The sequence below is a fragment of the Lygodium microphyllum genome, unplaced genomic scaffold (assembly GCF_053477565.2).
Source record: "Lygodium microphyllum isolate KBCC unplaced genomic scaffold, Lygodium_microphyllum_v1.1.10 scaffold_117, whole genome shotgun sequence".
In the NCBI taxonomy this organism is placed as follows: Eukaryota; Viridiplantae; Streptophyta; class Polypodiopsida; order Schizaeales; family Lygodiaceae; genus Lygodium; species Lygodium microphyllum.
The window spans coordinates 171,560-185,257 of NW_028229600.1; the positions used below are offsets into that span (position 1 = coordinate 171,560).

General features: G+C 45.5%; 1 protein-coding gene across 1 annotated transcript in view; it reads right to left on the bottom strand.

The window, feature by feature from the left end:
- Nucleotides 1-13,698, bottom strand: part of LOC148008612 (transcription termination factor MTERF2, chloroplastic-like) — a 73,196-nt gene that overhangs the window by 15,541 nt on the left and 43,957 nt on the right. The window contains exons 3-4 of the mRNA XM_087674163.1: nucleotides 3,598-3,813; nucleotides 3,408-3,515 (exon numbers count right to left, since the gene is read on the bottom strand). Coding sequence (XP_087530289.1) covers nucleotides 3,408-3,515; nucleotides 3,598-3,813 — 324 coding nt within the window. The remainder of the gene's footprint in view (nucleotides 1-3,407; nucleotides 3,516-3,597; nucleotides 3,814-13,698) is intronic.

Below are 13,698 nucleotides of genomic sequence, written 5' to 3' on the forward strand. Positions count from 1 at the left end.
TATGCTTGCATGTTGGGTTTGCTTGTCTTGCTTACTTACCTGTTTTGCCTCTCTATCCACATATTCTCCATATGATTCTTACATACACACACTTAGGTATCCCTAGGAACTTATCCTAGTAGTATATGGGTTTGTTTTGCTTGTTGTATGAAGGTCATGGGGCTATCCATCCTTATTTTCCCGTACTTCGGGGCACAATGACTCAATAGGACGAAATTTGATTCAAAACCCTCAAGTCCCTATGCTCCACTTTGGAAGTGGAGGGATCATATCTTGTTTTGGAGCAGCCCTTGGGTATCAACAATCCCAAGGGGTAATCACTTTACCACAGGGATCAAAAGCAAGCCGCACAAGATGGTCCCGCAAACAGTTAGCAAAGGGCTTCGAAGCAGAGGATATTTTTTACAGCCCATTGAGACTACGGCATTAGCAATAGATACCAACGGTGTCTTATCTTTGCAACGTACATAAGTGCATAAGGGATCTTGTGAAGTGCTCGGGATAGCTACTGCCAAGTGCACATTAGACTTTTTTTCTCTTTTGGCAAGGACATCAACCCAATCCTAGTTAGGGGAATCCAATGGCTACATAGGTTGTTTCCCTTTATCCAAATAGGGTGTAGTGGGACCTTGTTTTCTTGAGGATCATCAGCCATACAAGCATCATGGACTAGTGAAGCCAAACTCCCCTCCATAACAGTGGTCTTTCCAAAAATTTGCCCATGAAATGCCCTAGTTGTCCACATGAAAAACAATGCGCTACAAAGGTTTCCCACTTACAACGATAGTGCAACGAAGGCATATCAGGACAATTCAAGTGCAGTCAGCTGGGCCTTTTGTGTTGTATCCCATAGCATGCATAGGCGGTTGTGATTGGCAGCCTGCGAGCTAGGGGGAAACAATACCATGGCAATCGCTCCCATAGCATCCTTAAGCAACAGCCAATAGACTATGGGACAGCATTCAACTTCAACCCATACTGGGCATTCTTGCTGTAACAACCAGTGGTAGTTCACCAATAGTCTTCAAGCCACTACATGCACCAAGTGTTTGTCAAAGAACAATGGGACTCTGGCTAGAAGATCATCCCAAGTGCTTGTCGATTTGAGCAATATGTCAAACCTCACACAAAGCATGGGGCAGTGACCAGCCAAGAGTAATGGTCTCCGAATCCAAAATAGCCCCACCTCCCATTGTTTTGGGAGTGCAAACATGGTGCCAAGAGATCCAAGAAATGCCCATTTGTGTAGAATCCTTCTTCCAAAGCAAGCATCAAATGGGTTGAGTGATTTCCCATAGATAAGACTTTGACCAAGGGAGCAAGGATAGGTAATATGAAACCTATAATTGTTTGAGTCATTTTCAATCTTACATGGAAAGGCCAGGCTTGTGATTTCCAATATACGAACTTGTTCATGATGCATGAGAAAATCTCTCTCTCTGTGGTCTCATTGCATGTAGTACAAAAGACACATCTACCACTAAAGATCTTGCAAACCATGCAGCATATCCCCTATGGAAAGACCCTCGATAAAAAGCCTCCGTATAAAAACTTTACCCTAGTAAGGAAGCTTAGACTTCCATAATAAGCACCCAAAGGGAAATGCCGCCGGAGCCATTCCTCCAAGTTCAACCAAATCAGCTTATAATCCCAAGGCATCCGGAAGTAATGACAAATATGGCACAAATAATAAACCCAACATTGACCAGGAATGATAGCATCATGTATAATCCTCAAACCCAATCTTGCCATCCTATTAAACTTATCGCACTTCATGTGCTTATTAGGCTAGTCAAGCAACCTAGATGTGGAAAAAACCTTAGCTTGCAAGGAATTAGCCTAAACTCTAGATTCACAAGGACGCCCTGTAGTGAAGTAAAGGATCTCCTGTCAATAGACAATCGGGTGGTGCAAAAGAAGAAAAGATTGTGAAGTTTTAACTAGAGTTGAGTTCAAAACACCTGCTAAGAGGCAATCAAGTGTGAAAAAAGAAAAGATTGTGAAGTTTTGACTAGAGTCAAGCTCAAAACATTCCACCTTGAGGCATGGATTCCAATGCAGCTATGTGAGATGCCAATTTCCTCAATAAAAGCCATAGCAATGTTTGTCCAATGATGATATTATAGACATGAACACTCCAACAAGGCCAACCAAAACACTATCATATGAATCTTGACATCAACAAGGCAACACCACCCAAACATTTTGCCATAGTAACATGTTCCCAAGAGACCCATACCTTACCTAAACAATTTCCTTCCTTTTTCCACAAATAAAAGATGGGCTGCACCAATTCTTGCAATGCATTTTGTGTCCAAGGAAGCAAAGGCAAGAAATAGGAGATCATACTTATCATGATCATTTGTGCAACTTTCAATCATACATATAGAGACTTGACCTAAGGTTTCCAATACATAAACTTATCATGAATGTGGGAAGACATCCAATCAAGCAAAGCACGAGGGGCCGCATCCACGCTAATGGGATTTACTAGAGCCACTTCCTACATCTCTATGAGGATGGGTTTATTGGCCAACCACAGAATATGGATACACTCCATGCCCACGGTATGTGGGCTGCTATTGAACAATTTACACCTCCTCCCACCAACTAAGGACAGAGTCGAGCAAATACACAAATATTCAAGCAAAGGACAAGATATGCCAGCTCTACGGTCAAGGACTCGAGATGGGGGAGCACTAAATATGCAGATGTACAAACTACTAAGGCATCGAGGAAGGTACCATTACCTATTCCGTGAGGTGGAGTACAAGGAACAGAGATATCTAGGGATTTTCCTCGTAGAGCTCCAAAGATGCTGCATAGTACTACTATGACACAAGAAACCAGCTCACCCAAAGGGACCCAAGTAGAGAGTAGTGATTAGATTTCTTCCATAGACCATATTCTACACAAATACTAGTTCAGCAAACACAAAGTCATCCCACCAAACTGCACCTACTCCATGCTGCAAAGTCACACTAGGCATGGCCATTGCACTTTGCCAAGCAGAAGAAACTCAAGCACATGGTCCACAAGACTGAGGGGCCCATATCATAGTCAAATCAGAGCTGATCATTGCGAGACACAAGAGACTCACCCCTCCACAGATCAGCAAACAGGCCCTGAATCACATTATGGCTGGGATCCTATGATAACTGTGAGATTCAAAGAGGCAACTGTAGTATCTACATATCTTGTACATACAGTTCTTGGACTTGGAGATCTTTCAATATTAGCTTTAATACTAGGACACATGTTTTTCACTTCCGTGATGAGATGACATCAAACAAATATGTACTTTGGTTTTGTCTCATAGGCCAAATTTCCATTTTGTAGACGTTAATATTTCTTTCTTTCTTCTTCTTCTTGTTTTTGGGTTTTCAACAAAATATCTTGTGTCTTACCAAAGGTTTAATTTTATTGTCAAGGCTGTAGCTCAAAAATGGTGGAAACTTGACAATGATATCACCAAGAGCCTCCTCATAGACACCTACATCACGTAGGAAACGAATCTGTCCATTTTTTGAGGAAAAAAAGTTTATCAGCTTAGAGGACATTATAAGAGAAAAGAACACTAAAAGGCAAGTGTTGTACCTTAGGTGCAATATTTTCAGCTAAATTGAGGCAAAATACTGATGGTTGGACAGTGATGATTTTTCTTAGACCATAACCATCCACCCCAAGATAATAAAAAAATTTGACAAGAGGCTTCCATTGATCTTTAATACTGCAAGCAATCAACTGTGGTTTGCTGGCTAGGATTTCCCCTAAAGTGTTGTCATCCAAACCAAAACCCTTCAAATACTCCACCTGAAATTCCATAACAGATCAACCAAGACTTTAGCCTACATAGACAGCAATTACTTTAAGAGAAACTGATTATACTCCGTCACAACTTTCTAGAAAGAATATGCTTAAATTAGCTCAATCGAAGGGCACAAATGTTAAAAAGTTAAAGGTTGTCTACAAAATTGGGCGAGTCTACTGTTTCAACATGCACATTGTTCTAAAATTGTCAAATGTTATGCTTGTGATAATAGTGTCAAGAATCGTGTGGTGGGAGGACTTGCTTGAGCTGCTGCGCCAAACACACACTGTATACACAAGAGGAAGCTGGCTCAAGAACACAAGAAGAGAGACGGAGGCCAAAACGTTTTCTCGCTGATTTCTTCTTCTTCTTCCACACACTATACAATGTACACAAAGTATAGATAAGATACAACATAAAGGAAAGTGGCCTACTAAGTCAAACAGAGCATAACAGACTACACTAATCAACTAGCGCTATATCTTTGCCAGCTCTAGGTAGGTGTCACAAACTAAATATAATAAGTGATAAGTCAATGGCCATGTGAGTATCATAATGACCACCAACGTGCTAAGTGTAGACGTGCGGACCCATCTAGCCAGGCGGTCCATCATCAATGTCCGCACGTGTTGAGCTTACCATCTCAACACTCCCCCTCAAGCTCAACTCTATCTCTGCAACTCCAAGTAAGCTTTGGAACTTTCGAAGCTTCTCTACACCCAATGCCTTTGTGAAAATGTTAGTTATCTAATCTTGTGTGCTGACATATACCAAGTCAATCTCTCCTGCAAGTACCTTCTCTCTCACAAAGTAGTAGTGCACCTCAATGTGTTTTGTCACCTAATAACTTTTGCAACCATACCACCTCACATGCTGCCATAGCAGCACCTCTATACTCAGCCTCCGTACTTGATAAAGCAACTGTAGGTTGCTTTTTACTGCTCCATGTAACTGCTGCACTACCAAGGGAAAACATGAATCCACTAGTAGATCTTCTGTCTGACATGCTACCAGCCCAATCTGCATCTGTGTATCCAAAGACTTGTACATCCTTACTTGCCTCATAAAAAAGTCCATAATGTAAAATGGACTTTACATATCTCAATATAGGTCTAGTTGCATCCAAATAAGGCATTCTAGGCATCTGCATAAATTGACTGACTTACAAGGCCAACAACATAGCTTAAGTCTGACATTGTGATAGTCATGTAAATCAAACTCCCTACTATCCTCCTGAACATAGTAGGGTCTTCTATCTCATCCCCAACGTCGGCACTCAACTTCACATTTTGCTCCAATGGTACTGAAAGAGGCTTACATGCTATCATACCATACTTGGATAACATATCCAAGCCATACTACCTTTGGGATAGCCATATACCATCATCACATCTGATCACCTCAATACCAAGAAAGTATCTTAGCTCACCCAAATCCTTCATCTCAAACTTCTTCTTCAAGAAGTCCTTAACTTCAACAATCCCATTGTCATTGTCACTTGTAATAATCAAGTTATCCACATAAATGACTATGATGACCAAACTTGCATCTTCCCTTCTCACATAAAGTGAGTGATTAGCATCGAAAATACAAAATCCAATATTGACAAGATACTCTCCAATCTTGTCAGACCATGCTCTAGGTGCTTGCTTCATCCTATAGAGCGCCTTCTTTAACCTGCACACATATATGGGATGCTCTAAATCCTCATAACCTGCTGGCTGCTCCATATACACTTCTTCTTGCAATTCACCATGCAAGAAGGCATTCTTAACATCCATTTGCTGCAAACTCCAGCCTTTGGCTGCTGCCAAGGCAATCATACATTTAATAGTTGCCATCCTAGCAACTGGATTGAATATCTCTTCGTAATCTATGCCATATGTTTGAGCATAGCCTTATACTTGCTAACTGAACCATTTGCATTATGCTTGACTTTGTAAACCCACTTACAGACAATAGCTTTCTTACCCTTACACAAGGGTACCAAATCCCAAGTCTTATTGGCTTCTAATGCAACCATCTTCTCATCCATTGCCCCAGAATGGTTTGGCTGAGCGGATGAATAGAACCATCTAGGAGCGTGTACGTAGTATGCTTAGCCACGCAAGCCTACCACAGAGCTTTGGGCTGAGGCAGTTAGTACAACTGTGCATATCATAAACAGATCACCTTCTAGTAGTTTGGATTTCCAGGTTGCAGACGAGGTATGGACGGGAAAACCCCCCTCTTATGCGCATCTTGTCAGAGTGCAGCGGTGCGGAAGCATAGGACTGAGAGAGAGAACGCAGAGAGAGAAAAGAGAGAAAGAGACAGTGGAAGATGAAGATCTGTTGTATAAAGTGTGCTGTATACAAAGATATGCAGATATATATACGGGCGCAATGGGACTGCGTGTCTCCACCTCGACGATGCAACCTGCTGTTCACCTCGAAGTCCGCTGCAGTCTGCACTGTCTCCTGTCTGAAATCTGCGAACAGAGACGGAATCTGCATGAGCCACCAGTCTGTAATCTGCGAGCAGAAAAGTGTGTGAGACTGCTGAAGAACTCGGCTATAAATAGCCAAAATCTGGGCGAAAAAACAAGCAGGTCGGCTGCATTAAATGCAGTCGACTGGACTGCAGTCAGTCGGACTGCCACGTGGCAGTCCGACTGGACTGTGCAGTTCGGACAGGCTATGTTAATGAAAAACAGGATTCCGTGCCAAGGCAATGCAACTCTCATTGTCACATTGCAACAAAGTAGGACGAGTTTGGGGACAGCCAAGCTCCTCCAATAATCTCCGAAGCCACACATCCTCACATGTGGTGGAAGACGCGGCCCGATACTCCGCCTCAGTAGACGAAAGGGCTATCATGGGCTGCTTCTTGCTACTCCATGAGATAATACCTGCACCCAAGGTAAAACAATAGCCTGTAGTAGACCGCCTGTGGTCCACATCACTGGCCCAATCCGAGTCGCTCCAACCTGCAAGTACAAGATCTGAACCATCTGTCCCTACGGGATAATGAATCCCTAAATCATACGTCCCCCTCAAATACCGAAGTATCCTCTGAGCAGCCTGCCAATGCACCGTCTGAGGGTCACTCATAAACCCTGCCAAGAGCCCAATAGCAAAACAAAGATCAACACGAGTGTTGAGGAGCCAAATCAATGAACCAATCAACTGACGATAGCGGGAAGCATCCGCCATGGGAGAAGCTAAATGGGAAGTGGCCTTCCAGTTTGGATCCATAGGAGTAGAAAGGGTCCGACAATCCTCCATCGCAAAAGAAACCAAGAGCTCCTGTACATATCTCTGCTGAGAGATGAAGATCCCCCTCTGAGACTGATAAATCTCATGGCCCAAAAAGAAATGGAGGAGACCCAAGTCCATCATCTCGAACGTCCGATGTAAAGCTGACTTCGTCTCTTGGACCTGCTGTGCATGATCACCTGTGACAATCAAATCATCAACATACAACACAAAAAGCACACAACCATCCTCGGAAGTGTGAACATAAAGCTGCGGATCGGCCTTAGAACGCCGATATCCCAACTATGACTGAAGGAACGAATCAATCTTCTCGTTCCATGCACGTGGAGCCTGCTTGAGGCCATACAAGGCCTTCTTCAACCTGTAGACTTTCCCATCTGAAGATCCAAAGCCAGGAGGCTGCTCGACATAGATCTCCTCCTTCAAATCACCATTGAGGAAGGCCGACTTCACATCCAACTACTAGACAGGCCATCTCCTATGGCCAGCCAAGGCAAGAACAGCTCGAATAGTCGCCATACGAGCAGTGGGGGCAAAAGTATCATGACAATCAATCCCTGGGCGCTATGCAAAACTTTTAGCAACAAGGCGAGCCTTGTGCTTGTCCAAAGAACCATCGCTAAGATATTTGGTCTTGAAGACTCATTTGACGCCAATCACCTTCTTATTCGGGGAGCATGGCACAAGTGACCAAGTGTCATTCCTCTCAATAGCCTCCAACTCGGCTTCCATAGCTTTCTTCCATGGTGCGGACTGTAAAGCCTCCTGCATGGAGGTGGGCTCTCGATCCTACATAACACGGGTTATCAAACAATAGTTAGAGCAAACAAGCTCCGTAGAATGTGCCTGGTGCCTCGTGATCGCTGCCGACCATCCTGCGGTCCCCACTCCTCAGGAACCCCTTCGATCCCTGAATCACGGAGTGTGTCACGGGCCCATCGAGAAGGAGGCCGGACCTCCCCTTGTCTCTCTCCATCAGCTGAAGACTCTGGAATATCCACCGGTGGTAACTCCTTGGGGGTGACCGGTGGAACAGTAGACTCTGTGTCAGAAACAGAATCAGAATCAAAAGACACGGGCTCCAAAGGAACTGTAGCGGGAGCCCAACTCTCCCCTGGATCTCCAAGAACGGGATGCTCCTCACCCGCTGATATGGCCGGAAGCTCCACAAACCGCACATCTCGACTAGTGTACACATCCCGCTTGACGGGATCATACAATCGATAGCCTTGGGACTGGGAGCTGTAGCCAACAAATACCTGTCTTCGGGAAGTTGCTTCAAATTTATCACGGTGAGCCTTGGAAATGTGAACATAGACATCACACCCAAAGACCCTAAAATAAGAAACATCGGGCTTAGTCCCAAAGTAAGCCTCAAAAGGTATCATCCCATCAACGGCCGAAGTGGGGGATCGATTAAGGATGTGGACTGCAGTAGCCACAGCCTCGGCCCACAAAAACTGAGGTATCTGTCGGTGCTCCATCATGGTGCGCACTATCTCGATCACACTGCGGTTTTTCCGTTCAAGAATGCCATTTTCTTGAGGAGTGTTGGTATTAGCAAACTCCTGGTGAATACCTTTATCTGCACAAAAACGAGCAAACTCATTAGAAACAAATTCACCACCCTTGTCGGATCGCAAGGTCTTTAATTTCCGGCCTGATCGGTTCTCCTCAAAGAGAAGCCAATCCTTGAAGTGGGAGAAAGCTTCTGACTTCAATGCCAAGAAATAGGCCCATGTCATCCTGCTGTAGTCATCTACGATCAGCATGAAGTACGAGCTCCCGCGCAAGGACTCGTTCCTCATAGGGCCACAAAGATCCGTAGATACAAGCTCCATCGGTGAAGTAGACCGCCGCGAAGCTTTGTGGGGAATGGCATCCCTATGTTGCTTCCCACGAATGCAGGAGACACATGGCTGCTGGCTCACCACTATATCCGGCAACCCTCGAACAAGCTGTCCACGTGACGCCCTCCGAAGATAATCATAGTTGAGCTGACCAAACCGAGCATGCCATAACTCTGACTGGGTCTGAGAGGTAAGAAGAAGAGTAGAGAGGGCGGTGGAAGACTTCAATTTATAGATGCCGTTCTCATATCCGGATGATAGAACCTTCCTTGACCCACGATCAAGGACTCGGACCGAATCACTGTCAAACTCCACTAAAAGTCCAAGGGAGCAAATCTTATGAACTAACAGTAGATGATACCCTAAACCTGGTACATGCAAGACCTCTGAGGTATGGGTATCACCACGTCTATCTGGAATAAGCTGCATCTTACCCCGTCCTGCAATAGACACTGAAGAGCTATCTCCAATGAGAATCTGCCCACGCGAGGGTCGCAACTAAGCTACACCATCTGATGAAGGAATCATGTGCCGGGAGGCACCACTGTCAACGATCCACTCTCGAGCCTGGGGAGCCGTCATCGCAACATCAAAAGCATTCGGTGAAGAGTCCTCAATGACAGCTAGATAAAGAAATGCAGCTAATGAGGATGCAACCACCGCTCCAGAATCCTTCGTGTCCTTGTTGGTGTCCTTCTTGTCTTTGTCAGGGCAATCCTTCTTCCAATGACCAGTCTTTCCACAAATATGGCATGTGGATTCTTTGTCCTTGTCCTTGTCCTTCTTTGACTTGTTATCCCCCTTCTTCTTCTTTTGGTCCTTCCCCTTCTTCTGAGAGGCTTGACCTGTCAGTGCCTCCGATTTGGAAGCATTCTGTCCCTTTAGTTATTCCTCTTGGTCCAAGGCCATAGGAACCAACTCTTCCCACCGAAGAGTGAACTCTCGCCCTGAAGCAATAAGAGCGGAGTAGAAAGTACCGAATCATGGCGGTAACTGGGATAAGAGTGTGATCACCATGTCTTCGGAGGAAATCGGCTTCCCCGCATTCTGAACCTGCGTCTGAAGCTGTCTTAGCTTGTTGATGTGCTCCCGCAATGAAGAAGACTTGTTCACGGACAAGGTCCGCATCTGAACCTCCAAAGAAACCCGCTTCATTAGGGTCATCCGGTTATACATCTGATCAAGCTCCAGCCATATCTCCTGAGCCATCGTCAAGTGCTCGATGTGAGCTATCACGGCTATAGTACAAGATAGAAAAAGAAAGGAACGAATCCTGGCATTCAGTTTGTCCCAGTGAGACTGAGCCTTGGCCAACTCCGCACGAGCATCGAAAGAGAGTTTGGACTCATCTCTTACCGAGAGCCGGTCGATCTCCTCCTGTACAAGCTCCGCCAAATCATAGGACTCAAGGATGGCCAACATCATGACGCGCCAAATGCGGTAGTTGTCGCCATCGAGCTTCTGATCTGCGGGAAGAGCCGGTAAGACAGGCACCTTCCGGTCCATAATTGTCTGGAACTCCAAGTCAATCTCTATAGACATCTTCACCTGTAATGCCTTCACAAACGCAAAAGCAACCCTCTCTGACTGTGGTAACTCAGCTTGCTAGGGCTCATCTGCGTCCTGAAACTTCTTCACCCGCCGGAGGCGATGAAAAAGCAAAACCTGCACTTAAAAGTTGAAAACTCAAACTTTCTTCTTGTCAAACAACAGTAAACAGCAGCAAATCCACCACCTGGACTCCTTTCCTGCGCGCCCACGCTTGCTTCAGCCTTGTTCTGAGGCGCAGCCCTCCTGCCTGCCCTCAAACGCTGAAAACGCAGCCTTGTGTCGCGATAGAAACTCCTCTTCAGGTTGGTTCTGCACTCAGTCAGCCCTTCTACACTGCTCTGATACCATGTCAGAGTACAGCAGTGCGGAAGCGTAGGACTGAGAGAGAGAGAATGCAGAGAGAGAAGAGAGAGAGAGACAGTGGAAGATGAAGATCTGCTGTATAAAGTGTGTTGTATACAAAGATATGCAAATATATACACGGGAGCAGTGCGTTGGACTGCGTGTCTCCACCTCGACGATGCAACCTGCTGTTCACCTCGAAGTCCGCTACAGTCTGCACTGTCTACTGTCTGAAATCTACGAACAGAGACGAAATCTGCGCGAGCCACCAGTTTGTAATCTGCGAGCAGAAAAGTGTGGGAGACTGCTGAAGAACTCAGCTATAAATAGCCAAAATCTGGGTGAAAAAACAGGCAGGTCCCGACTGGACTGCAGTCAGTCGGACTGCCACGTGGCAGTCCGACTGGATTGTGAAGTCCGGACAGGCTATGATCTCTAACACATCTCCGTGTCTTTGGATGTGAGGCATTTTGCCATGTGCCCAAGGACAAGAGAAGTAAGCTGGATCCCAAGAGTGTCATAATGTATTTTCCTTGGTTATGGGAATGTAGGCGAAATGGGTTACCGTCTCTGGGATCCGCAAGCGCGGAAAGTCATCTGTAGTCATAATGTAGTCTTCCATGAAGACAAGATGTATAGGCAGCCTTAGAGAGTTGTTGAGATCCGTAGGGTCATATTTCAGGAGGAGCCGAGAGCTCCCGCACAGCCAGTTGAACAGCCTACAGCTGCAGTACATGCTCATGGTCAGGGCGTTGGACAGGCAGTTAGGTAGGCAGCAGAGCCTGCCGTGAGACGGTCTACTAGAGACAAACGTCCACCAGATAGATTTCAACCCTCGATGCATTATGTCTTGTTTACAGATACAGGAGAGCCTTTCACTTATGATGAGGCTATGCGCATGAGTGACAGTCACTCCTAAGAGAGGGCTATGCAGTCTGAGATAGACTCCCTGCATAAGAATGACACTTGGGATTTGGTTTCCTTGCCTACGGGCAAGAAGGCTTTGCCATGCAAGTGGGCGTACAAGCTAAAAAGTACCCCTGGACACCCCAAGCCGGCATACAAGGCTAGATTGGTAGCAAAGGGTTTTAAGTAGGAGCATGGTGTGGACTTTGATGAGGTCTTTTCTCCTGTGGTTAAGATGACCACCCTGCACTTAGTCTTGGCTTTGATTGCTCAGCTTGACTTGGATTTATACCAGATGGATGTCAAGACAGCTTTCTTACATGGGGACTTGCATGATGAGATTTATATGGAGCAGCCTAAGGGCTTTGCAGAACCTGGCAGGCAGCACATAGTGTGCAAATTGAAGAAAAGTCTTTATGGCTTGAAACAGGCACCTACGGAGTGGTATCATAAGTTTGATGTCTTTATGCAGTCACAGGGCTACAGCCGGAGTGCTATGGATCCGTGTCTTTATACAAAGAAAGCCCGTGATGGTTCTTCATTGATTTTGGTACTCTATGTGGATGATATGCTGATAGCAGGGAAAGCTCATGATGAGCTAGATGCTCTTAAGGCTCAGCTCAAGAAGAGCTTTGAGATGAAAGATCTGGGACAAGCCGCTCACATACTTGATATATACATTACACGCGACAGGCATCAGGGACTCCTCTACTTGTCATAGAGGAAGTACATTCATAAAGTCCTTGAGCGCTTCCGCATGCAGGACGTAAAGCCTATTGGCTGTCCATTGCCTTCTTATGTGAAGGTATCACAGGCTAATTGTCCGCAGACAGAAGAGCAGAAGGCCGAGATGGCCGAGATTCCCTATGCATCCGCAATGGGCAATCTTATGTATGCCATGATAGCCACTCATCCAGATATTACCTTTGCAGTTCGTGGTGGCACGCTATACGGCTACACCTGGCAAGAAGCATTGAGATGCTGTGAAGGGTATCATGAGGTACCTGAAGGACACTGCAGATATGTGCATATGCTATGGCAGCCAGGATACAGGAGTCGGGGGGTACACTGACTCTGATTATGCAGGACATGCAGATAGTAGGAAGTCCACTTCCGGCTATGTATTCACCTATACTGGAGGTGCTATTTCTTGGATGTCCAGGGTGCAGAAATGCACGGCCCTTTCTACTACAGAGGCCGAGTATGTTGCAGCCGCTGAGGCTTGCAAGGAGGCCATTTGGTTGGATCGTTTAGTTACTGACCTTGGTATTGATGCTATCCCTACACTGCATTCGGATTCTATGAGTGCTATTCAGTTAGCCAAGAATCTGGTCTTCCATGCGAAGATGAAACACATTGAGGTGAGGTATCACTTCATACGTGGGGTCGTTGAGGACAAGTCTGTTGATCTTGTCAAGATCTCGACTGACCAGAATCCTGCAAATCTGCTCACGAAAAGCCTCTCTACAGAGTGCTTTACCTTCCTCAGGAGGTTGATGGGCATGGGATCTTTGAGCTGCAACAATTGAATCATCACATGAACGGTTATAACTAAGAAGGTCGATGGGCATTGATGGTCCTTCTCTCCCTTTCAGCTATCCCCTTCATGCATCTTCTAGGAATCTAATTGCTTTCTCAAACAGGTAACATGTGCCTCATTCATGTTCTCATAAAGAGATATGAGCTTATCCCAAGTACTCTTCGCAATCTGACATAAGCGAATGTGTGGAATAATGCATCCCTTGATCAAAACAGCGATCAAAGAGTGTGGTTGAGCATCATGCATATCCCAGCATACCTAATCAGCAATAGCAAAAGTAGTAGTAGTAACTCCTGAACAGCTACAAATAGCAAGAGAACCACCTAAAGTAAAAGCACTACCACCTAGGGGTGCACTAGGGCCTATTGGCCATACCTCTAAAACCATGACAGTTCCCCCAAAGCCTTTTGCATCCAGTACATGCTTCTTTATGTACAACCA